At 39.9% G+C, this 27712-nt stretch overlaps 1 protein-coding gene across 1 annotated transcript in view; it reads right to left on the bottom strand.

Moving 5' to 3' along the window:
• The window catches only part of EFHC2 (EF-hand domain containing 2), a 125392-nt gene that overhangs the window by 65115 nt on the left and 32565 nt on the right, over positions 1 to 27712 (bottom strand). Inside the window, exons 2-8 of the mRNA XM_089665182.1 lie at positions 26111 to 26299; positions 20873 to 21023; positions 18461 to 18684; positions 13714 to 13965; positions 12308 to 12415; positions 10116 to 10254; positions 919 to 1084 (exon numbers count right to left, since the gene is read on the bottom strand). Of these exons, the coding sequence (XP_089521308.1) occupies positions 919 to 1084; positions 10116 to 10254; positions 12308 to 12415; positions 13714 to 13965; positions 18461 to 18684; positions 20873 to 21023; positions 26111 to 26299 (1229 nt within the window). The remainder of the gene's footprint in view (positions 1 to 918; positions 1085 to 10115; positions 10255 to 12307; positions 12416 to 13713; positions 13966 to 18460; positions 18685 to 20872; positions 21024 to 26110; positions 26300 to 27712) is intronic.

Here is a 27712-nt window from a genome sequence, read left to right as displayed (position 1 = left end):
TTCCTTTAATGTTCAGCTGCTATAAGTATTGAGAGCGCTTACTATATATTGCACTATTCTCTTATCAGTGATAAAACTATACACTGTCACTGTACTAATGACACTGGCTGGGAAGAGGTTAACATCTAGGGCTAATCAAAGGGTTAGCTGTGTGCCTAACAATATGTAATGTGTGTATTATGTGCTGCTTTTATTAAACGATGAGGCTTTTTTTTTTCTCCCTGCTGTGCCACATCGTGCCTCTATGTACAGAGCCCTGTGTTGTTCCAGTTTCTTGCCTGGAAATGCTGGATCACATACATGTGGTAATCCGGCACAGAGCAGATGCCCACCTGCACTATAAAGGTAGTGGGTGGTCCGCAACTATTTAAGGTATAAACCCTAAAAATTAACTTCTCATTCGTGGTCCCTATTAGTCTATAAAATATACAGTACCATTGAAAGCAATTTGTTTTACCTGTTCCATAAGTGTAAAAATAGTGTCTTGACTGTTATCAGAGAACATTTTTCCCAGCTATCTCTGTAGACTACCACTCGCCTATCCCCCCAAGTTATGGGGAATAGGAGAGAGAGAGACGGAGAGAGAGAGGTGTTCTCTAGTCCTATCCTATGATGACAACGCTGCTCCTCCATAGATACAGTATGGTAAATGAATGTTGTCACCCTAGGACAGAAGAGTGTTACTGGCAAGATCACCAGGTGAAGGTAAAGGGAACAAAACTGAAAAAAACTAATATTGCCACTGCATCAAATGACTGGTAAGCTGCAATATATACAATTTTTGTTTTTAAGTCTAGATGCACTTTAAGTTTTTCATTTTTGATTCTGAAAGAGTACCACACCCATTAGAAAAGTCATAACGCTAACAAGTATATGATCTAAACTAAATCAATTTCACTTGGTACACATTAGAGATACCTGTCTTTTTCCATGAATTTCTTGAAATCCCTTTGGGGTGGTTTTGGTAACAGACTCAAACAGGAGCAAAGTGAATCTTCTTCTGAACCAAAGCCATTGTATGGTGGAAGCTTTTTCTCATATTTTGTAGGCTGTGGAGGTTTGTACTGAACTGGAGTGAAATCCTCTGTGAAATAAAACAGGATAAAATTGGAAAACACAGTACTATGAATTTTAGGTTGCTGCTGACTAGCATGTGTGCATTATTCATGTCATATATTTTTATCAATTTAAAGTCCCGGGGCTTTGTATAGATAAAACAATGTGATTTCACCTTACTGAAGTCAGATCAAAGGACCACTAAGTTCTCACAGTAAATGCACTGCAAACAAAGTAGTAACTGTGCAATTTCTGTATGCACTTAAATTAGAAAACAGCAAAGAATGTGCAAATTGCAAGGATGCACTCTGCTTGACATTGTGTGACCTGGAACAAATATGGAGATTAGGAGTTCTAACTTCACTTTTGAAGCCAAAGATGGCCAAGCAATTAGTATCATTAGAAGGTGGTCATCAATGATAGCCACTATATTCCTTTCAGTCCAGGTTTCCTTTAGGGCCTTTGTTTGTCAACAAGTGCCTTTGTTCACTTCAAGTAGGTTTTGCATTCCCATAAAAGTCTATAGAAATGCAAAACCCACTTGAAGCAGGTCAAATGCAGAGCAGAAGAGATTAACTTCAAGATCAATGAACTTAGAATTCACAAATGGATGGCAAAGTGACAAAAGTCTAAAGATCTTTATATGGGCCATTAAAATTGTCATGATTACAACCATTACAATTGTTTTGTGCATCGATCAATTGGTTTGTTCAATTAATATTTTACTTTGTATAGATTAGGGACGCATGAGACCATCTGTCAGATTTTTATTGCTGCCTGTGTCTCCACTGGGTAGGTCCACCCTCTGTTTGTCCTGGTGACCATTATCATTAAGACAGAAAAGAATGGGAAATCCAACATTTTAAGCTAAATTTCGGCACCAAGTGACTCAACAAGAGCAACAGCTGAGCCAGGGAGCAAATTATAAGCCGATCAGTGCCTGCATCCTATCAAATGTAGTCACTATTCGGGTATTCAGGCAGTCATGAGTGCTACAGCTGTCCAAATACAATAGTCTGCAGTGCAGATTCCTCCATCCACGCTATCTAGAGTGATTGGAAGAATCTATTCATTTTCTCTCATTCACTGAACAAGAGAAATCTAAGTGTGTATGGCTGGCCTGTGGCCTCAGAGTTGTCTCCAGGTCAAGAGATGAGGGCAAATAATTAAACTCGAACATCTGTTCCCGTTAGAGAGATTTCCTCTCATCTCTTACTGCATTTCCTGGACAGGAAGTGAAGGGAAATCAATACAGGCATTAAAAACATAACCCAATAGGGGTTTCAAACCCTTCCCTGACCTATCTATACTGAAAAATAAAATGTCATAAATACAATGGAAACCGAAGATAAACGCGATTATCTGGAATTAAAATTTCCTGACTTTTCTAATTGCTTTCTTTTCCAGTGAGTTGCCATGAAATCTGTTGAAAGGCATCAAAGTTGTGAGGGGATACAATCCACAAAGTTGAAAGTAGAATAAAAGGGAGCTAAACTTACCTTTCCTTCAACGGTCCCCGTCCCTCGTCGGGACCAGCATCTACTTCTGCATGCTGGCCTTTTTTCACCTTTATTGCTCAGTGCAGGATGATGCCATTCCTGCGAATGTACAGGAGTAAAGCCAGCCATACATGGGTCGAATTCTGAACTAATTTTCTTTCAAAAATTGGAAATTTTCTGTTTTTTTGTAATCCGATGGTGCCACCATTTATTTCAAAATTGGACCAACCAAGCCTTCAATTTCACCTCATGTTACAGAAAAAAATGTTGTGGTCGGGAGTCTTCTTTTCTTTCTAGGTCACAGCTCATGCGCATTTCTTTTTCGTTTATATGTCAAAAAACTTCCAACATGCCACACAAAAATCGGCCCACTAATGGTGCGAAATTCGAATGAAAATTTATCGTTACGATTTTTGAAAGAAAATTCATATGGAATTCAATCCATGTATAGCCTGCATAAGTCATCTCAGCAAACAGGGACCATGCCGGCAATGCAAGCTGAACTGCACATGTGCAGCTCAGTTTACATGCCAAAGAATACTGCGAGGAGACAGGTAGGTGTTTTTTTTTTTTTTTGCAGAAGAGACATTGCATGTTTTTTCTGCAATAAAGAGTCTACTTGATGGCAGTTTTAATAGCAGAATCTCCCGCTTTATATATCATATTTGTAACATATTGGATAGCCAGATATGTCCAGCATTTGAATTCATGTGTAGAGGTCATGCAACTTGATCCTCCATAAAATAAAGGAACTCTGTGTGTACTTCACTCTCTCACATCTACCCAGATATTAGCTTTGTGTGCAGTGAATATTGATCCCAATTACAAAATGGTTGGCATCCTATGAACACACATGCAAACACACAATTACTGTATATGTGTTTTTGTGTGTAAAGTGTTACTAAACCCACAACAGTAAAATCAGACTATATACAGTATGTAGTAAAGCATGCTTGTTATACTCAGTGTGGAACGTAAGGGGTTAAAAAGGTTGTTTGATCCTGTCTTCTCTGATCCTCCCCTTCTTCCACTGTCCCCAATCCATCTGCTGAAAGTACAGAACACTAGGAGACACTCTGGACATGCTCAGTTTAGTGTGTATTGCTAGAGAGTTGCTTTTTTTTCTTTGGTATGGTGATCAGCACAGGGCCAATCGGTACTGTCTAGACAGAGGGTCAGGCATTATGCAGCCTCATAGGACAGTCAAAGCGGAATGAAAACTCCTCCTGCAAGTTTTAACCAGTGCTCAGCTGGATACTGATAGAAGTCACAAGACTGCTATATACTCCTGATGAGAAAAGGTATTTAGCAGTTTATATTTACTAAAATAATTGCATTTCCATGTTCTGTGTACTGTGGGATGGCACAAAACCATATCCTTATCCTTATTCTCTAAAAGGAATCCATGCACATTCACTACTTAATGGCTCTGTGATCTACTTTTCATGAAAGTCCTTCTTACAGGGAATGATTTACTAAAGGCAAATAGGCTGTTCACTTTGCAAGTGAAGTCGCCTTTTGCTGAAGAATTTGCCCCAGAGTTTAGTGAATGTGATGAAGTTTCACTTTACAATGAATACCCAATCACATACAAGGAAAGTAAAACAGCATTTTTTCTTGCCTATAGTTGGATGATGGAAGTCAGCAGAGCTTCACCTCGCTCACTAAGTTCTGGAGTAAATTCCCTTGAAAAGTGAACAGCCTATTTGCCTTTAGTAAACCAACTGCACTTTGTTTTTCTAAAAAAAAGACACAAGAGAGCATGATCTTAGGGGCTACAAGTTTCAAGGCAGTAACGCCACTTTCCCCACTTTCTCAATGCATAGCCTCGCCCCCCTCCACATCTCTTGGTATCTGACAATACCAGCTGTGTTTCTCATGCTGTTAGATGGTTTGCCTCAGCTGAGAGTGCCTTTATGCTGTTGGATGCCTTCACACTGTGGCTCCCACTCTGACTACTGCCATATAACTAGTGGATGACAGCTTTGGTACACTTTGCAAGCTCATTTTCTCCTACTAAATATGAATGCTGAATTGTTTGTTCTTATTAATAAAGACTTAGATCACATCCTTTTGTGTCTCTTTATGTAATTACAGATACTCCTATCTGCTAAGGTGCTGTGCTAAGCCTATTGAAGCCACCTGAATTAACCCTATATGTGTCAGTTATGGATGTTATGAACTTTTCAGCTTGGACTTTGCAGTATTATTATTATTATTATTATTATTATTATACAGGATTTATATAGCGCCAACAGTTTGCTCAGCGCTTTACAATATAAAGGGAGACAATACAGTAATAATACAGTTCAATAAAAGAGGGATTTGAGGGCCCTGCTCCTTGGAGCTTACAATCTAGAAATGAGGGGTTAGTGGTACAAAAGGTAGTAACTGTGGGGGATGGATTGGTTGGAAGAGTAGAAGATTCCAGTATTAGCTGAGGGCAGGATAGGCTTCCCTGAAGAGATAGGTTTTCAGAGATCACCTAAAAGTGAGCAGAGTAGGTGATAGTCTGATAAATTGGGGTAGAGAGTTCCAGAGGATGGGGGAAGCTCTGGAGACGTCCTGGAGACAAGCATATTAGAATTAGAGCGCATTAGAGCCTTTGATTATTGTTTGTGCTATAAGAGATTTTTTCTATATATTCTGTATTATTCTAACCTTCTCTGTAAGCACCCAAACCTCTCCTTTCCATCTCACACTTGTTTGTTTTAAACAAGCAGTGTTTGTTAGTTGCAGTTATGTGCACTACTCTATGCACACTACAAACCTCATAGTCCTTAATTCCTAGTCCACTTTAGGAGCAAGCAAAAGAGGGTGGCTACTTTCCTACACACAGTGAGACCATGGAGAATGAATGTAGCCACTTTCGAAAAGGAAGTCAGATCACAGCAACAAAATAAAAAAGTATTTGGAGATGGCAGAGAGCAATAGAAGATACTTTTTTGAGTTAAGAATACTTTTAAACCAGAGTTTATTGTCACTTTAAGGGTTAATGAAATGGACATTTGGATGACATTATTCAAAGGAATGTGAGTGGTCTGCTGCAGCTGTGCAGCTTTGTGAACCTTCTTGTGAATACATAGCCATGGGGTGTAATAAATAAATTTGTTGCATAATGCAATATTTACTTTAATCGGTGTTTACAGTAATTTAAAACACTACAAAGGGGAACAGATAACATCAGAATGTGTAAAACTGGCTATCGGACTATGTTTACATTCCATCGCAGGAATATAATACTTCTTATTAAAAATCGCAGACTAATCAGGAATGAATGTCAACAGTGCACTGTCTAGTGGATCACTTGTGCATGGGAGGTTGAGCGAAGAGACTCACATCAAATGACTGGGCCTCAGTGCCTTATTGTCATTACGGGGTCTTTATTCTGCAAAGGCTCACCTAGTAAAGCAGCTAACCCATATTTTACTATTAAACATTGGAGTAAATATTGAAGCTGAAGTCCAGTCAGATATAATAGACACACATTCCTGCAGCTTTGTAATCATTATTATACCATTGAATGTCTTTTTAAAATCCCAATGCCAGGCAAAACCGAAATCTAAATAGTGCATTGTGCATCAACGACCTTACTCCTCATTCTTGATTCCAAGCCATATGGCAGTGGAAGAGTAAACTTAGATGTGCAGTTGGGGGTAAAAAAGTGGTGGCTGAGATGCGTTTTTTCTGCTTCCCAACTGCTCCCTGCATAAGAATGTTGAAATAGGCAGTAGACATGCTGCAATTCATGATGCTTTGCTTTGTGCCCATAAAAAAACCTACCCAACATGTAGCCATTGGCTGGCAGCAAGCCCACTTAACATGACATATTCAGATGAACAGGAAAGTGCCGCATATGCCCCGAAACCACGTTTACGGTGCATTTGTCAGCAAAAACTGGGTGTCACATCGCCTTCTCCACCTTCCAATCACCTCTGAAGCATGATAGAAATGCGGATCATGCTTCAAAGAAGAGGTAGATGTAGACGCACGTCTAAATCTACCCTACTGGATCAAAGTCGCCCTCTCCTCTATGAGCCAAGCTAAATTCTCTATCTGGAGACCAGACATTTTTCCTTCTTGTTATCTTCTTGAGCACCAATACCCCCCACTGCCTCTCCTGACTCCTGACTCTAGAGCCTATAAGAATGAGCCCAGCCACTGGAAGTGTTCAGTCCACCAATAGGAGGTGTCCAGATCATGAATGCAGTGGCGTGGACACCCAAAGAAGGACCCAGGAAGTAAACAGAAAAAGAGAGAATGATTGTCATGTGACTGTGGCTTCAGGTAACTAAAATGGGCACTTGAACAGGTTTTTTCTTTTACTTTTCATGGTGGTGGTTAGTTAAAGGAGGGTGGAAGGAAACAGTTGGAAGAAGGGGGGGTTGTTAATACCCTGGAAGATGGGTTTTAAATTTAAACGTGTAAGTACCTGAATTTTACTTGGAATCAGCACCTTGCAGTCTACTGCTCATCCTGTACAACAGAGCTCAGAGAGGGGGAGAGAAAAGCACTACAATGAGCCAATCAGGTGTAATGTAGTGCAAGAAGCATGCTAAAAGGAGGATAGATCAGAATGACAAAGAGAGGAGCTCATCAGTGTGCTGCTTCACCTTTCACTGCCCAGCCACAGGGTAGGGGTAGAGGATGGGACCTGTAAGTGAAAATGAAACAGCAACAGAGAAAGATCCCTGTGCTGTGGATCAGAGCTGTATTAAATTTTGGAAATACATGGGCAAAAATAGAAATCCTTTAGCTGGGTAAGCATCTCCCTGATATGTGTTTTATCTGTGTATTTAGGGGTTTGCGTGGAGTTCTGCATTTATGTAAAATGCATACATGTATTAATTTCTATATTGCTTCTTAGTTTCTATAAAGCTATTTGCTACTAAGTTTTTTCTGTCTTCTTATATCTTTTATGCAGCATGTGGTCAAAGACCTGCCTCAACCCTTCTCTACCTGCACCACAATACTGACTCATCAGTTTGGGCAACCTCATTTGCTTAGTGATCAATAACAACAGTATCACTAATATCACAAAAATGTGTTTTTTGTTATCTTAGATCTTGGGTTGAGCTTACCTAAGATGACTACACTAGTCAATGAGTATGATGTTTATATATATCCACAAATATAGAACCAATTTAAATCAACGGAGCATAGTCCAGGTGCATCAAAACAAAAGGTATGCAATATTTCGCTGGTAATTTTCTTCAGAAGGCAGCCACTGCCTGAGGTCGCATGCATTGGGTGTTTTGTCCGTTGTGCATCAAGCCGCAGCATTTTCAGGCACCCAGGAATCACAGATGCAGCGTCCAGCCCCACTGACAGCAGACTGTCATCATGAATGACAGGACGCTATGCCAAGTGGTAGTCACGCTTAGGGCCGTATGAGTTAAGGGACATATCTCCCAAAAGTAGAATTCTTGCATTCTGGATACACATTCCTGAACACATACAGCCCTAAAAGCAAGTACTACTCAGTATGGTGTTCAGCCGCCGCATATTTCAGTTGGAAGTGGGGCTGGGAATTGCACCTGTGCTAAAAACAATGGGATACGATGCACAAGTGCTAAAACACCAGTGTGTGTGTGAAGCTTCAAAGTGGCTGTTATGGCTCAAGGTTTTTCACCTTCATGCATTCTATGCATGCAGGTAAAAAAACCTTTTGTTTTCAGCAGTCCCCCCCAAGACGTACCGGAGCCTTATCGTGATCTAGCAATGTCCATGAGAGCCATTGGCTCCTGATGCTGTCACTCACAGCCAGTCAGCTAATAAGAAGATAGAGGGGGTGGGGCTGAGCCACAACTCTGTGTGTGAATAGACACACAGAGCTGTGGCTCGGGAGTGAGTCTGCTCGGGTGCCCCCATAGCAAGCTGCTCGCTTTGGGGACTCTCAGCAGAAGGGAGGGGCTAGGAGCACCAGTGGGGGACCCAAGAAGAAGAGGAGCAGGACTGCTCTGTGCAAAACCATTGCACAGAGCAGGTAAGTATAAGATGTTTGTTATTTTAAAATAAAGAAACTGCCTTCAATATTGCTTTAAAGGATAAGTTCATCTTTGGAACATGTTACATGTTCCACCCGTTTGTAGGGTGGAACATGTAACATGTTCCCATAGCCGCAACCGTGCCCACCGCCACCTGCCCCCTCCCTCTGACAGATAGTATGGGGAGAAGTTTCCCCGTACTGTCAGATCTGAAAACAGCGCGGCCATGCAGTGCTCTGCCCACACGGCTGCATCACTCATTCACAGTGTTCTGTGAATGAGTGCCTACAAGTCCTGACAGCCTTAGTGGCTGTTGGCTTGTAGTCTTCAATGAACGACCATGGTGCTGTGGAGCGCCGTGGTAGTTCATTGAAACTTTCTGTCAGTATATCTGTTTGCTCATACATCCCGTATGGCAAGTAGATATTCCGACAGGTCTGCAGGACACATGCATGGCATCAGCAATCTACTGATCACTGGTGCAATGCTTTACAGGCTCCTTTGGACAAAAATAATAAATGCACATTTTTTTTACCTTCAAAAAAATGTGCACTTATTATTTTTGTCCAAAAGGTGAACTTATCCTTTAAGTATAAAAGTCTGTCTCCTGCCAGCATGCTATAGAGAAGGAACCTTGCTCTGAGTCAGAGCTAGAGCTCCAGTCAGTAGGGAGCATGATTATGAGTTGTGTATTTTCGTAATGAAGGGCTACAAAAATGATATGGGCAGATGTGGAAGAAAGAGTTAATAAAAAATATATCATCGTTACTAAGAGGTCTATTTAAAAAAAAAAATGATTTATTGAATGTGACAAGCATTTGCCCATCCTTGACAAATTCTGACTGTATTTTACTTAGTACAGTGATTTCCTATGATGATCAGCTTCTTTGAATGGCCATAATACAGTATTTTTTTCTGATTTAAATATTTTAATACCAATACCAAAAATGGCCACTAGATGAAGCTGATAATCATAAGAAATCACTGTATAAGGCAAAATACGATCAGAATTCAACAGGGATTGATGAATGTTTGTCACATTGGTCCAAAGATTGTTTTTGTAAATCCAACCCCTTAAAGCTAATAAATGCTTGCAGGTTGAAACTAACATTTAGTGCAAGACTGTTAGCACAGTGACTACATAACTTTAGGAAAAGAAAAACTGTCCTGTGAGAAAGACACCAGCTTTCTATATGAATTATGGAGTAGGTAGTCTTTGCCAACAATGTAATCCAATATAACAACTGACCCACCTAAAATATGTTGATTACAGAATATTATGCTGTTGGGAACTGATCTTTAACTTTCAGTGCTGGGATGTCTGGAGTCTGTAAGTAACAATTTTACTGCCAAATGCTCCAAACCAGAGCTCCTTTAATTTCAAAAGAATGATGCCAACATCTTTCAGTTTAATGTGATTTTCTTTACTGAATAATGTTTAATAATCTGCTGCATGCTGGGATAATAAACCCTGCAATGTATCACTACAGCTTCCAGTTTCTTGGTAATAAAAAAAACGTTTTTTTTCCCTAGAGTGTACTCAGAATTTTAAGAGCAAATTTAGTTGCCTTACCAATCCCATATTTTGTTCTGTAGTAGTTCTTTGTAAATTCATCACAATCACATAGAATTATCATGCGTCCCCAAGCACTGATTGCGGCTCCAATTGTCAGATCACAGTCTTTGTAAAACTCTTGGTGTACGGCTCCTGTCTGTAAAATTAATGTTAGTATTTTATGACCTGTAATCAGTGAACACTCAAAGACAAACCACCAGATTCAATTGTAAGTCGCAAAGCATAAATGTGGTTTTTCCTGCCTGTAAACACTTTGCAGTGGCTTAAGAATAAGATTTTCCCATCATTTTCTCAAACCATAATAAACACATTTTTTTACACTTGAAATTCTTAAAACAGAGTTCCAGCTGAACAAAAAAAATTAAAGTCAGCAGCTACAAAAACTGTAGCTGCTGACTTTTAAAATACAGACACTTACCTGTCCCTCGGTCCAGCAGTGTCCTCACCACCACTTTTTTCACCGTCCGTTTTCTCTCCCTGGCGCAGGCATCTTCAGTGTGGGCACACGGCTGTGACAGCTTGTGGCTTCACAGCCGGGTGCCCACTGTGCATGCGCAAGAAGCGCTGTGCTTTGTGAATGGCCCTGTAGTCTTCGTCACGTGTCCCAGGAGACTACAGGGAGGGAGGGGGGGAGGACAACTTCGCTTCCAATCGCCTAAGCGATCGCAGCAGAAGTGGGAGCGGGTACCTGTCAAATTCGTGTACCCCCTCAACCCCCACTCCCCATTAAAAATTGGCACCTTTTGCGAGCGGGGGACAAAGGCTTAAAGCGGAACTTCCCCTTTTGGGTGGAGCTCCGCTTTAAATGTATTGCCTTATAACACATTTCTAGTCTGTTACTTCTAAAGAATACATTAGCTTACACTTGACAAGTCTGCAAATAAATGCAAAGAATATCCCAACATTCGGTAATAATGACAGTATGTAGCATCCTCCTACAGTAGTTAGGCTGCTAGGATATGTAGTTCTTTTGGCTCCTCTGTAGCCAGTGGAGCAGTTGTTGTTTGTTTTGGACTGTTCTGGATCTCACAGGTTGCAGGTTTGATTATTTCCCCCCTGCATTCTAGAGGATTCTAGAATTACAGTGGGTTGGGAAGTCAAATAAACAGCCTGAGTATTAATGGTATTTCAGCCAATCCATGGAGAGGTATGCCCAGTAGATGGCTAGAGAAGGACATAAATAGTGTGAGGCCTGGAGCAGCCCTGTTCTTGTTCGGCTGAAGAAGTTTCCAGCCTCAGGGACGCTGCTGCTCTCTCTCTGAGGCAGGTTGCAGGAGCCTGCTGTTAATATTCATCTGGATCTCAGCTATATAAAACCTGTGGGGCCTATTCTGAATATTTTTTGAGCCTATCAATAGACTTCACCTAAGAACCTGGTCTGGAGAGCTCACTGCCCGGTGGAAGTTAGAAAGGGTCTGCTGTCCTGTGGCATTGTAGGCATTAACATCTCCCTCACTGAGGAGTGTCTGATGATACTGAAAAGAGGAATCCAGGTATCTTGTGACATTCTGAGTACTGACCTGAGCTCAAGATCTTACTGACTGTGTTTACCCTCCGGTGAAAGTGCTAGTGGTAGCTCCAGCTGAGACCCTACAAGGTCTCAGTTCTGGACCTCTTCCTGTGCTCCTGGCGTGAAGACTGTTCAGAGTAGCTTGGCCCAGGGGCGGACTGACAACTCATGGGGCCCCCGGGCAATAGGGGATCATGGGGCCCCTGCATCCTTACCCAAACTCAAAAAAGCCTATGAAAAAGGTACCAGGGGCATCGCATGGGGCCCCCTACTGACCCCGAGCCCTTGGGCAGTGCCCGAGTTTCCAAATGGTCAGTCTGCCCCTGGCTTGGCCTAGTGAATTGTGCCTATTATTCAGTGTTCTGGAGTATCCCATATCACCCTACACCCTCTCCAAGTTTATAAATTACAAAAAGGCAAACTGCTAGACTGTTCATCTGAGCCGCAGTGATTGAATTGCTGCTGTTTGCCTGACTGCCTCTGCACTCTTGTGGGAATTAACCAACTAAATCTAGCAGCTAATTGGGGGGTAGCGCTACAACTATATACCAAATATAGAAAATTCCTAAATTTTACATTTCTTAAAATACTGTGTTGCAGCTTAAACTTTTGGCTTGTTACATTTCCTATTTAAATGACATCACAAACAAAATATTTCATAAAAGACTTCAATTCATACTTTAAGATTATCCAGAATAAAGCGACCTCCATGTCCCATTGGGCCAAAAACATTAAGGACAGTACGTGAAGTGATCTCACCGGGGTTATACATTCTTGTTGCAGCATTCTGTAAAACAATGTTGATAGACATGGTTAATCCATACACTAAAGCTGCTTTAATCAATATTCATACCTTATTCATACCTTTCCATGGCTTTTGACTGTATGGAATGTACATTTAAAGAACAGTGTAGATTATACATCACCATGAGAGTATACAAGATGTGCAAAAATTTACTAAATGAAAAGTAGGATATTACAGGGCAAGGCAAAGGGATCTTACTAAAGGTGATGTTATAAATATATACAAAAGTGATACTCCCATTTTAGACTTTCCCCAAATGGCCCAATAAAATGTAATAATGCTCCTGAATATGCTATATATATATATGTGTGCTCAGCTGAACACTGATAGAAGTCACAAGACTGCTATATATTGCTGATGAGAAAAGGTCTTTAGCAGTTTATATTTACTAAAATATTTCCATGTTCTGTGTACTGTGGGAGACCAGATATAGTGAGTGCAGGTCCTTGGTTTAGTAACACTTAACAATATATTTATTTCTTAAATCTGTTCTATAAGTGCCAAAACGTCCCTTTGATCCTGCTAGAAAGTCAGTGTGCTCCTGCAATATCTTGCCAACACAGTTTCTGTGCTGCACTGAAATCCCAAGGAGTCTTATTAGTCTTACCCAGTTTACCTCTGTGAACTGCATAACACCTCCTAGCTATGCTATGGAGATAAGGAGAGGGGGAGGTGTTCTGTAGTTCTAGCACACTTCCTGTTCTAGGGTGACACTGCCTCTCCTCCATAGATACAAAACAGTAAATGATTACTTCACCCTATGACAGTAATTGTTAGTAGTGGTAGGCTCATGAGGTGAAAATAAAGAAAAACAAAAGCCTGTAAAAGAAAACAAATGCAGTCATCACTTCTAAGACCTAGTTCAGACAGGGCCTACTATACTATATGCTTGCAAAGGGCCATATTTACCCAAGCATGGATGCACAGGTGTTTTGTGCATCTCTGTGCAGGCAATTCCATTAATGTCGATTGGGACACAGCAGCTATGTACCAATATGACATCTCTGTGGGTGAAGGTACGTGTCCCCGAATGCAAACAGGGTGAGTTTGGGGTCACACACCTACCCCCTCATGGATGTTATATTGGGACATAGTGGCTGCATGGACACATCAATGGGACTGCCTGCAAGGAACACCTGTGCAACCCCATGGGTGTAAACATGGACTTGCATTGGTGTTTGGTATAGTACACCATGTGTGAATGAGACCTAAGCACTGTAATATATTACATTTGTGTTACAAAATTAGGATACATTTAAGCCTTTTATGCCATCGTTCACCTTGGGAAGTTTTCCACGATGGAGAAAGACTGGAACAGAATCTCGGCCGGCATTTGGTGGTATGACTTCTATAATTTCAATAGTGTCATCGGCAAGGTAATAATGTAATATCAGTTCTCTCTTGTCTCCAAAAGGGGATGGAGTGTCATCCCATAGGCAGTAAAATCTCAGAACATGCCTGTCATGTTCCAGGAACTGTCTCAGAGTATCTATGCGCTCGTAGGGACGCAGAGGCTTCATATTGTCTTCCATCTACAAACAAGTGAGAAAATGTTAAAATTAACAGTTAACTAGAACATATTTCTCTAGGAACACAGATGGATTTTTGATCAAAATTCAAACTTTTTAACCGATAATCAGGTATAAGGGATTTTTTTTCTCCACCACAGAAAAAGCTGTATTGGGCTACCTAAACCTTTCAACTGGAAACAAACAAACCAATCCAGCGCACAGCAAGGTTCCAACTCTCCAATTAATACAGGATACGTGGTCATGCGATGAAAAATCATGGAGCTGTCAGCACAGATCCAGGAAGATCAATGGAACAGCGCAAAACCTCCATAAGCATATATACTCATTTATTGGAAATAAAAACATAGCATACTTACACGCTAAAATACAGGGGGCCAGCACAAAAGGAGCACTGAGACATCATCAGCAGGTGGAGTGAAGCCACAGACAAAATTCCTTTCATGCAAGCAGGGAGAGGATGTTTTTGGTCTGACAGCTGTCAATGACTGGCCGGATCTCAGCGCTTTAGAACGCTGTAATCAACCTTGTGGTGATTCCCGTGTGTGCCTGGGAGAGGTGGGCGGTGTAGGGGGTGGTAACGCGTTTCAAAGGGAAATTCTCCTTTGACATAACAAAGGATTTCGCTTTGAAACGTGTTACCGCCCCCTACGAGATAGAAAATTATACAAGATTTCTGTGTCCAATGCTTTCTTGTGAGGCCTCTATGGAGACATATAGAGATAACTTGCTTTGGTAGTTGATTACTTGGAAAGGAAGGCTCTGGCTATGACAGCCATGTTGGGGATGGTGGGGTTTCTAGATGCAGCCTAGATCCTACCACTGATTGTCTCTCATTTAAAGGGTCTGTTCCACTTTTAGAAATCCAATTCCCTTGCCCATCTTTCCTTCTCAAATGTCCCTCTTTTTGCTCTGATATATAAAACTGCAGTATTTATTATTATGTATCTACCAAAAGGGTTATACTACCCAAAACCTTTCAATCAACCTCTAAATGTTTGCATTTGTTGATTTGAAAGATCAATATAGAATTTAATAAGTGATGAAAAATGCATTTGTGGATTTAAAGGAAAAATAAACCCACCAATTTAGCTGTTTCCCAAAACTGTTACATGCAAGGCATGCCATGAATGATAAGTGTAACATTTGCTTCTGCTCTCTACCAAACTATCAATTGGCTGGTTTCATAGCTGATCCTGTGCAGTACCATGGCAATTGCAGATCAAACAGTGGCTACGATAGCAACATCCTTGACTTTAAAGTATAGGAGGGTTTAGTTCCACTGTAACCAGTTTTTGGGGGTATTCATTATTTGTGACAACTGTGAGTGTTTCAGAAGTGTGTCCTTTGCCTATATGCCTAGATACCTTATAAAAAGAAGTCCTCTTTCTTACCTTGGAAAGTTGGGAGCTATGGCCTAGATCAGGGGCGGACTGACAACTCATGGGGCCCCTGGGAAATAGGGGATCATGGGGCTCCTGTGTCCTTGCCCAAACTCAAAAAAGCCTATGAAAAAGGTACCAGGCATCTCACGGGGCCCTCTACTGACCCCGGGCCCTCGGGCAGTGCCCGAGTTTCCAAATGATCAGTCCGCCCCTGGCCTAGATAACTGTGAAAATATTAATCATTCATTTTGTCCACTTTTGTCTTTCTATTCTTGTTATGTTATGTGGTCACTATAGGTGCAAATAGTGTTTAGTGGGGTTGATTAATTACAAATTACAATCATAGCAAGTCTCCACCAAACGCCTAAGTATAGAAATCATGTCATTTGATGTGAAATCATCTGATCTTGCATCTGTAAACTCAGAAGCATATGATACATGGACCTTAGACATTTCAGAAAATAGTTTCTATTTACAGAAAAACACTTATTTAACAAAACGTTATAATGTATGGACCTGTTGTTGTCTTGGTTCATTATTGCTCTAGGTTTCTGCCTTTATTGTTTCGTTTAATAGTTATTTTGGTTATTCTTGAGGATGTAAAATTCAGTTTATTATTTAAATTAATTATTTCTGTTCTGTTTAGAATTTACACACAGCTATACATATTTTTTGATCTCTTAACTTCTATACTTTTTGTACAGCAACAGAATTTATCTCAACCAATTTACCTCTAAGGGTGCATATCCAGTACACTGCTGTGGGGATATGGGATCTTAAAGCCAGCAGTACTGCTATTACTTTGACAGTTGTCAGCAGCTGTCTGCAGGCCTCCATTCATCTCTTTGATAAATTGAGATTACTGCAGGTTTTACTGTGGGTCAGGAATGCAGTTCTGTGACATTTTTTTCTGCTGATTTGCGGTGATATGTAGTGTTCATTGCAGTAACCTCTGTTCATCACAGAGGTGAAAGCAGGTTAAAAAGACAGCTATCAAACTTAGTGCATGCATCCTAATGCATACATGATCCTTAAAATGTTACTAAACCCACAACAGTAAAATCAGTCTGTATATGCAGTAAAGCATGCTTGTTATACTCACTGTGGAACCTAAGGGGTTAATCATCTGCATTGTGTAAAAAGGAAGTTTGATTCTGTCTTCTCTGCCCTTCCTCTTGTTGAAATGACCACCTGATACAGACTGAATCTGTAGTCACATGCACATGCTCAGTTTGGTGCGTATTGCTAGAGAGGTTTTTTTTTTCTTGGTAGAGTGCATGTGATCAGCACAGGGCCAATCAGCACTGTTCAAACAGAGAGTCAGGGGTTTCAAATCCTCCTAAAACAGAAAGAAACCTCCTACAAGCTTTAACCCGTGCTCTGCTGAAGTCACAAGACTGCTCTAATAGCTGATAAGAAAAGGTATTTAGCAGTTTATATTTACTAAAATAATTGCATTTCCATGTTGTGTTTACTGTGGGAGACCACAGTAGTGAATGCAGGGTCCTGGGTTTAGTATCACTTTAAAGTGGAATGCAATGTCAAGATACAATTTAAAAAACACATACGTGTAACTATACAAGTAGTGTGCCCTAAAAGTTGTAACCCCCAAAATGCTCCCTTCATTCCACTTTCTATTTACATTTCCCTTTCCTGGATGTCAACACCATGTCTAATACTGACAGCTAGTAATTTCCTAAGAACAGGATGTCTACCCTCACTGCATGTCATGAAAAATTGACGCTCCTACTCAGCCATACATACGGGCTAAAAACTTAAGCTGGCCATAAACTAGCAGAATCTTGTTTGAACATTTGTGGTATTTTCTAATCATTAGTCAGATCAAATAGACATTGACATTGACCACAGTGTTGAGAAAATTAAAAGGACCAGGATGGCATTATTTTTTCAAACAAACTAATTTCTAACAGTGAATGTGGTTTTCATTTGGAAAAGTCCATTCACTCCAAAAATCAATGTTAAAAGCAAACATTTTTTAAATGCCATTTATCATGTATTGATGAGAACCTTTGCACAAATGCATGAACATTTGTTTTAAAATCTAAAAGCGTATGGCCAGCACTGGAAAGCATCATAAGACCAGAAGGAAAATTCTTGTAAGAAAGTTAATAACATCACCTTGGTATAATCAAATCTTTCTTTGGCGTTTTTCAGATTTAGAGTTATGTTAAAAGAGGAAATGAGTCACAATGCACCCTTTAAAAAAATTATGCTATAAAATGTAATAACCAGGATTAAACTTACTATCTTCTTTAAATAGAATTTGGAAATACAATTACATTAAAAAGCAGACCTGGGCAAATCTTTAAAGTGGTTGTAAACCCTTACATATAACCTGTAAAGTGGCTATCCTCAGGTGATACACAGAGATGAAACAAACTCTCCTACAATGGTTGTACTTGTTTATCTGAAGTCTTCTCTTCTCTAAAGCCATTCAAAGTAGTAAAAGAATTTTACATCTTGTCTGAGCTTACAGAAGCAGGGGATGGGGAGCTGAACATTCATTCTGCAGAGCTCAGGGAGAAGAGCTTTGAGAGCAGATTGGAGGGAAAAGACACACCTCCTTTAACCAGCACACAGAGCTGCGGCTGTCAATCACAGGCTGTGTGCTGTAGGTCTCTCCCCTGTCACCTTTTTACCTTTTAGTATCCGGAAAAGGTGTGGGAAGTGATTCAAGCTGATAGCAGAGGAAGGAGGTAGCAGAGAGAAATGACACTTAGGGGTTTATTTACTAAAGCTGGAGAGTCCAAAATCAGACTCCCTTCTGCATAGAAACCAATCAGCTTCTAACCTCAGCTTGTTCAATGAAGCTTTGGCAATGAAACCTGGAAGCTGATTGGTTTCTATGCAGAAGGGAGTCTGATTTTGGACTCTCCAGCTTTAGTAAATAAACCCCTTAGTGTTCTGAATTGAGACAAGCACATACGATAGGATGTGCTTTGTTTATATTTCACAACTGAAGTTTACAACCACTTTAACTAAAATTCATCAAAGATACAAAAGTGTTTTCTAGGAAAATGCAGCAAAGCAAAACAAGGTGGGAGTTCATCTCTACTCTAACAACCAAGACAAAGAAAAGCAGGGAACTTTACCTGTTTGCGCATTGTGCAGTATGGGTCTGGTGGAGTAGAGTCTGGTGTATTTATTCTGACTCCAAGTTTTCTTAAAAAGTTTCTGGTGAACTCATCACAGTTTACAATTCTGAAAGTTCTTGAATAAAACACAATATCTTTATTGATGTTAAAATGATCCACGGTATAAAATTGGTCATCATTGGGAGGCGGAAGTGGAATTCGATGGCGTCTGATTATTGTTCCTTTATTGAAAAGAAAAGTTTTAACAAACTTACCAGATATTTTATTTCTCCATTCCCCCTATGAATGTATGATAGATTGTTTATGTAGTCATATGTGTCTAGTTAATACTTGGAACTAGATAAAGGTCCATCTAGTTCAACCAATAAACAAAATAAATAAATAGAGAACCTCCATATACAAAACCCTATATCCAAAGTTGATCCAGAGGAAGACATAAAAAAAAAGCTTATATAAAGCATGGCCCAATTTACTCAAGTGCAGCAAAACAACATTCCTTTGATTCTTCCTGATCCCCCAAAGACAATCTGATATTCCCTGGATCAATAATCTCTGGTGTTACTACCTATAAATGTTAATATACCGTTACGTTTCTCACATCCTAAAATTAGTGCATGCAATTTACTTCTATTTTGCCTGTGCTGCAGCTCTTTTGCTGCATTAGCATATAAGATAAAATTAATCAGATCATAGCATTGTATATAAATAAAAATATAGGTGCAACATATAACATGGTGTAAAAGGTGGACTCAGAAAAAAGTCAGGTCACCGAATGAGATTTGCTCTGTGGCAGGGCTGTATTAATCTCAGGATAGTATGGACAGAAATACAAATGCAAGTGAAGTAGCTCCCATACAGGGGCGGACTGACAACTCATGGGGCCCCCGGGCAATAGGCAATCATGGGGCCCCTGTGTCCTTGCCTAAACTCAAAAAAGCCTATGAAAAAGGTACCAAGGGCATCTCATGGGGCCCCCTACTGACCCTGGGCCCTCGGACAGTGCCCGAGTTTCCAAATGGTCAGTCCGCCACTGCTCCCATATATTTATCACAACAAGATGTTTAGGTGTTTGCATGGAGTTCAGTTTAGAGGATAAGTTCACCTTTTAGAAAAAAATAATAAATGCACATTTTTTTGCAGGTAAATGTGCATTTCTTATTTTTGTCTGCAGGATCCTGGAAACCATTTCACCAGCAAACAGCAGATCGCTTATGCCATGCAGGTCTCCTGTAGATCTGTCAGTATATCAGCTTGCCATACGGGATGTACAAGCAAGCAGATATACTGACAGGAAGAATGCATGAACTACCACGGCACTTCACAGCATGGTCGTAGTTCATTGAGTACTACAAGCTGACAGGCGCTAAGGCTGTTGGGACTTGTAGTCTTTCATTCACAGAATGCTGTGAATGAGTGAAGCGGCTGGGTGGGCAGGGCCCCGCACAGCCATGTTTTTAAAAAAATTGACAGCTAGCAAGGGGGGAGAAGATCCCCTGCTAGCTTGCTAGCTGTCAAAGCGGGGAACAGGGGCCGGTCAAATCATAACATGTTACTTCCTGAATATGGGTGTAACATGTAACATGTTACGAAAGGTGAACTTATCCTTTAAGAAATTATTACATGTCTACAAAACCATTGTACTATGCATATTTTTTTATCAAAATGGCAGCTGCATTTGGAAATATGACATGATGATAAAGAACATGGCAAGACACCCTTCAGTTTTGTATGGATAAAATGTTGGGATACCAGATATGCTGGTAAGGAAGAAGACTACTTTATACGCTGTGATTACAGAATAAACAAAATCCCAATCGCCTCTTTTGATTAGCTTTCGTTTTGAAAAATAGATCTTGCACTTCAAAATACATTGATGCAAAAACAGAAATATTTTTTTAAAGGCACATTTTCAAAAAACTGTATGAGTAAGCTAGGTTCACACTGCTGCAATCCAACATCGATCCTATTTTCAGTGCGATTATGTTGCGCGACTTGGATGCAACTTTGATAAGGTCTGGAATCGCACCAGTACAGGAACCTTTTCTAAAATCACACTGGGGTTTATTTACTAAAGCTGGTTCACCCAGAATCTCATGCACCTGTGCATGGTAGCAAGTCAGTTTCTAACCTCAGCTTGTTCAATTAAGCTGATTTAGCAATAAAACCTGGAAGCTGATTGGTTTCTATGCAGAAGTGCACAAGATTCTAAGTGAACCAGCTTTAGTAAATAAACCCCACTGTGCTGAGTCCAAATTGATGTGAACAGGCACCAATAAAAACAATGTAACTTCCATTGTCATGCAGGGCCACTTAAGCCGCATCTGAAATGGCACTAGTGTGAATGGAGCTTTAACAGTTTGTGACCATACCTTGAAAGTGTAGTTTAGTATGAATTGAAACTGTACATACCCTGTGTAATTCCGCTGTTTTTTATTTCTGGCTCCACTGCTTGAATTGTGTCATCTTCAAGATAGAAATAGATTTTACACTGCCTGATGCGGAAGGTTTCTTCTTGTCTCTGAGGAACGTCTTCTTCAAAATATGCTTCAAAAGACAGAACCTGAAATATATAGCTAATTATTACTCAAAACAACATAAACTATGCAGAAACTTCAACCAAGGTATATTTTTGTGTAAATTCTGTAATAGTACATCATTCATTTATATATTTGTGAAACAAGTCAGTTTTTAATTCTGTCAGGGTGCCATATGGCTGCATTTATAAATCTGACATTAATTTTCAATAGGACTTACTGTATATAAAAGAGGCAATAAACCATTTGCTGATCATTACCAGCTTTTACAATGCTAAATTAGTATTGGATTCAGGAAACCTGACAAAGTTTCTCTCTTCTTTTAAAAGAGAAAAAAGGTTTATCTGGTGCCTCACTTTAACCCTAGCAGGAAACAGATATTGCCATCATCTAAACCAAGGGTCTCCAAAATTTCCAAACAAAGGGCCAGCTTACAGTCCTTTAAAGTTTAGGCTGGCTGGTGATAGAAAATGCCCCAACGTCACTGGGAGTAAACAATGCCTCAGGCTTGGAGGTCAGTGGGAGTAAAAAAATTCCATAGACCCTGTGGTTGGTACTCATTTGTAGTAATGGGAGGAATAGTGCCCCATCGCTGGTGTCAGTGGAGGGAATAGTGCCCACTGTTGGTGTCAATGGAAGAAATAATGCTCTGTCGTTTGTGTCAGTAGGAGGAATAGTGCCCCTTTGTTAGTGTCAGTGGGACGAATAGTGATCCATGAATGCTGTCAATAGCAGAAATTATGCCTCACTGTTGGTTGTGCCTAATCATTATTGTCAGTGAGAGGAATAGAGCCTCAATGGCTGGATAAAGAAAAGCAAAGGACAGTATCTAACCCACGGGTCACAGTTTAAAGACTATTGATCTAAACACTTGAAGCTTTTTTAATTTTTTTTTTTTATTATTATTATTATTATTAGTTTTGGGTAGAGAATGGAAGAATTAAAAAAATCTCCACAAAATGAGGGGAACTCCCATTGCAGAAAACTGTTACCAAAGCTGGTGTCCTCAATGAAAGGTTGCCCCTCCCATGTCCTCATGACATCTCAAAAATGTAGGATTTATCATAATTTTCTGTTTCCATGTGGATGGTCCCAAATAGGACCACCATTAGATGTCATGGGGCCCTGTACAGCCTACCTGCTGTGTATCCCCATACACTTTATCTCCACCCCCAATCCCAGTGTCTCCCCAGACACACAAGCTTCCAACAGACATATGACCTTCCAACTTCCACAGACAAGCAACATTTCAGACACACACAAACAATATTTCAGGCACACACAGATACAAAGCCTTCCAACACCAATAGACAAACTTCCAGACATCTGCGGACACACAACCTTCCAGCCCTCACAGATGCACAACCTTTCAACCCTCACAGACACACAACCTTCCAGACACCCACAAATTTACAACCTTCCAACACCAACAAACACACAACTTCCAGACAATCACAGACAAACAACCTTCCAGTCACCCAAAGACACATAACCTTCCAAACCTCACAGACACACAATGTTCCAGACACCCACAGACACATAACCTTCCAACACTCAAACACACACAGCCTTCCAAGCACCTGCAGACACACAACCTTTGAGACACCAACAGACAAACAACACACCAGACACCCTTAGACACAGAACCATCCACAAACATACAACATTCCAGACAACTGCAGATACACAACCTTCCAGAAGCCAACTGACACATAACCAACCTCCAACACATTACCAACCTCCAACACATGGCCACCCTCTAAGACCCACAGACACATAACCTTACAGACACCAACAGATACACGATCTATCATACACCTCCAGACTCACAACCCTCCAACACCTGCAGACAAACCATCCGGATACCCACGGGAAAAGCAGATCACTAAGCACTCAGCTCATTCTTATTATATAGTGTAGTGCAGGTTTTTACATTTCAATACACCATAGTTCACTCTTAATCTGTGGAGACTATCCTGGATAGAGTATCACATTTGTCCCAGCAATGAGAAAGAAGGAGGTGCACCACACAGAGCAGTACTGCCAGACTCTGCTATCCTGATGGGCTCCAGATCTGGCAAAAGGGTACTTTCTGAAACCCTTTGCCAATGGCTCCGCTCACAAATAGCGGTGTGAATCTTCTTAGTAGTGACACTAATGTTCAATAAAAACTTGGCAGAGTTGCCAATCTATTCCCATGCTACGCATAAACTAAAAAAATAAACATTTTACAAATTGTAAACTGAAGGGATTCACCATCTCTATTTGACTTGGTCAATGTTGTCAACGTTGTCACTGGAACACAAAGTGATGGGTAATCCAAAATTTTACAGATGTCACATGAGCCAGATTACAGGTGAAAATTCAACAGGAACAGCTGTTCTGGTGCCAACTGTCTTAAGCTTGGTACACACTGTTCACAGCATGTCGCACCAGAGGGCGATACTAATTGTACACATATTCTCAAATGACAAAGACTTTTTTTTTTGTTTGGCGTAGAAATTCTGTATTAGATGATATTGTTGTTTATTGTTTCTGATCATGTGCAGTCTGATTTTTCTCATCCGAAAACAGCACACATTATATCATTAGTTCTGTCAACTTTGGAGTTGGTCAATTGTAGGATTGTCCCTTTTATGGAAAATACAATTCATACGATCATACGATTTTCTGAATGTGTGTACACAACTTTCAACATCCAATTCAGACTTTCCAAAGAAAAATTTCTTAAGAGACAAACTCCAAAATTTTTCTCGTACGTGAACACATCTGATTTTCACTCAGTGTGTACTGGTTTCGTACAGGAAAAATCAGATACGAAAGTCTGCTGATCAGAAAGAATAAACAATGATAGTCTACACTACATGTTTCTACGTCAAACAAAAAAAAGCATTTGTCGTTCGAGAATTTTTGTACAACTAATACCATCCTCGGGTTCAATTTGCTGTGGAACATCAAGTAAAACCGGATGACCATTTCTTATAGTGTGTACCCAGCTTTAGAGTAAACTCTTCCTCTCACTTCCTGTTGTGCATTTGGGCAGGAATTTTAAAGTAAATCTCTGCAGTAGGAATAATAAAACCAGGGGCGGACTGACCATTCAAGCACTCGGGCACTGCCCGAGGGCCCGGGATTAGTAGGGGGCCCCATTAAATGCCCCTTTTTTATAGGCTTTTTTTGAGTGTGGGCAAGGACATAGGGGCCCCATGATCCCCTATTGCCCGGGGGCCCCATGAGTTGTCAGTCCGCCCCTGAATAAAACACAAAATAAAACAATTACCACAGGTTTTAATCAATTCCTACTTTATCCAAAACAAAAAGTAGAGGTTTGAGTTTACAAATACATTAAGCACCGATCCCTTCATGCTTCATCCAGAACCAACCTAAGTCTGTGTCATATAGATATACAGTTAGGTCCATATATATTTGAACACAGGTACAATTTTCATACTTTTGGCTCTGTATGCCACCAGAATAAATTAAAATGAAACAATCCAAATGAATCTGAAGTGCAGACTTTCATCTTTAATTCAAGGGGTTGAACATAAACATTAAGTACAAATTATAGGAACTGCAACCATTTTTATACACAGTCCCTCCATTTTTAGGGGCTCAAATGTAATTGAACAAATGAATATAATCATAAATAAAATGTTCATTTTTAATATTTTGTTGAAAACCCATGGACATTACCAAAGACTAGGTTTCCTCCTTTCTGATGCTTTGCCAGGCTCTAACTGCAGCTATCTTTAGTTGTTCTTTGTTTGTGGGTCTTACTGCCTTTAGTTTTGCCTTCAGCAAGTGAAATGCATGCTCAATTGGGTTGAGATCAGGTGACTGACTCAGCCATTGCAGAATATTCCACTTCTTTTCCTTCAAAAGCTCCTGGGTTGCTTTTGCAGAGTGTTTTGGATCATTGTCCATCTGTACTGTGAAGCACCATCTAATCAACTTTGCTGCATTTGGTTGAATCTGGGATGACAATATATCTCTAAACACTGCAGAATTCATCCGGCTGCTTCTGTCTTCTGTCACATCATCAATAAACACCAATGACCCAGTGCCACTGGAAGCCATGCATGCTCATGCCATCACACTGCCTCTACCATGTTTTACAGATGACATTGTGTGCTTTGGATCATGAGCTGTTCCAAGGCTTCTCCACACTTTTTTCTTCCCGTCATTCTGGTACAGATTAATTTTAGTTTCATCCGTCCAAAGAATTCTTCTCCAGAACTGGTCTGGCTTTTTTAGATGTTTTTGGCAAAGTCTAATCTGGCTTTTCTATTCTTCAGGCTTATGAATGGTTTGCACCTTGTAGTGAACCCTCTATATTTGCTATCGTGAAGCCTTCTCTTGATTGTAGACTTGGATAATGATACGCCCACCTCCTGGAGAGTGTCCTTCACTTGTCTGGATGTTGTGAATGGGTTTTTCTTTACCACAGAGAGGATCCTGCGATCATCCACCACTGTTGTCTTCCATGGACGTCCATGCCTTTTTATGTTGCTGAGCTAAACAGTGCATTCTTCTTTACTCAGAATGTACCAAACTGTTGATTTGGTCTCTCCTAATGTTGTTGCTACCTCTCTGATGGATTTGTTTCATTTTTGAAGCCTTACAATGGCCTGTTTTACTTGCATGGGCAGTTCCTTTGAACGCATGATGTAGGTTCACAGTAATAGATTCCAAATGCAAATACCACACTTAGATTCAACTTCAGACCTTTTACGCTTAATTGATGAAGAAATAATGAAGGAGCAGCCCACACCTGGCCATGAAACAGCTTTTGATTCAATTGTCCAATTACTTTTGGTCCCTTGAAAAAGGGGGGGGTGGCTGCTCTTAAGAGCTGTAATTCCTAAACCCTTCCTCCAATTTGTATGTACATACCCTTAAATTAGACCTGAGAGTGTGCACTTTCAGCCCATATCCATTATATAACTATAGCTTGAATATGTTTTGGTAAATACCTGAAAAAAAAACAAAATTGTGCCTATATTCAAATATATATGGGCCTGACTGTATAACAGCCATGACAAATATCTTTTATCAAGTAACAGATACATTTCATAAAAACAGGTCAGAAATTAAATACAAACAAAATACAAACCTGTTTATCAAATGCAACCCAAGAAGGAGCATCACTGCCTACTCCTCGAGGGAAGACACTGAATTTCGGCTTCAATTTCTGTCCAAAAAGTGGCTGTCCTCCAATACCTGGCTTCTCTTCACTCAGCAACATAGAGATGTCATTAGAGTAGCCAAAATGCTGAGACTTATGGAACTTTTCTTTTCCTAGCTGAAAATCCAAATAAAAATGAAAAATAAAACAATATACAATATATTGCATATATAATTTACAACTATAGTGCACTGTGCGGGGGATTTACTAAAACTGGTGCACACAGAATCTGGTGCAGCTGTTCATGGTAACCAAGCAGCTACCAGCTTTTTTGAGAAAGAAAGATATGGTGCCAACTTTGCTAATGTTTTTCAAATATCACCAAACTTATTCCAAAAATCATGTGAGAGGTAAAACAGAATAATAAAAAAATACAAATAAATTATTACAAAAGTGGTAAAAAAAAACCTTCAATATATCTCATACATAACCACCTTGTAGGTGCGCTGTGTTTACCATACCACAAAAAGAATAATATATCACATGTGAATAGGTGTAGCTGCCCCTTTATTAGTACCCCTGGTACTCCTACAAATGAATATATAGCATCAAGTAGGTGCTTTTATTATTCAAAACTATCCCCCAATCAATCTACATAATACAAAATCCAAATCAAATCACTTTAAGACATGTAGTGAATAAATCGAGCTACGTCACAGTCCAACACCAATGTGGAAAAAAAATCCTCTTTTTGTGCCACCACTTTTTCCAAAAGTGCTTCACCTCATGTGCCACCACAATGCGCTTACCACAGATCCATGACTCTTTTAACCAATTCAATACCTGGCAATTTTACACCTTCATGCCCAGGCCATTTTTCAGGTATCAGCGCTCTCACACTTTGAATGACAATTGCGCGGTCATACAACATTGTACCCAAACTAAAATTTAGTCATTTTCTTCACACAACTAGAGCTTTCTTTTGGTGGCATTTAATCACCGCCGGGATTTTTATTTTTTGCTAAATTAACAAAAAAAGAACAAAAATTTTGAAGAAAAAACACGTTTTTCTTTGTTTCTGTTATAAAAGTTTACAAATAACTAATTGTTCTTCATAAATTTAGGCCAAGATGTATTCTGCTACATGTCTTTGGTAAAAATAACCCAAATTAGGATGTATTTTTTAGTTTGTAGGAAAGTTATAGAGTTCACAAACTATGGTGTAGATCTGAATATTGATCAATCCTGAAGTACTGACAGCCAATCTAATTTCTTGAGGTCCAAGAATGTCAGAACAGTACGGATATCCCCCAAATGACCCCTTTTTGTAAAGTAGACAGTCCAACGTACTTCATAAGAGGAATGGCGAGTTTTTTGAAGTTGTATTTTTTTTGTCATAATTTTTCGGAAAATTAAAAAATTAAAAAAAATTATTTTCACTATTTTTTTTTACATACTGTCACCAGTGCAGTACAGCATCATCATATAACTGGCATGGCGGTGATCAGGGACATTGCCTGGTGACAGTATGAAAAAAATATATATATATTTTTTTTTAATTATTTTTAATTTTGTATTACATTTTTTTTT

The sequence above is a fragment of the Staurois parvus genome, unplaced genomic scaffold, assembly GCF_062004578.1.
Source record: "Staurois parvus isolate SC_StPar_1 unplaced genomic scaffold, SC_StPar_1.0 ptg002140l, whole genome shotgun sequence".
Classification (NCBI taxonomy): domain Eukaryota; kingdom Metazoa; phylum Chordata; class Amphibia; order Anura; family Ranidae; genus Staurois; species Staurois parvus.
The sequence above is the reverse complement of the archived record's forward strand: the minus strand, read 5'-3'. Positions and strand labels throughout refer to the sequence as shown.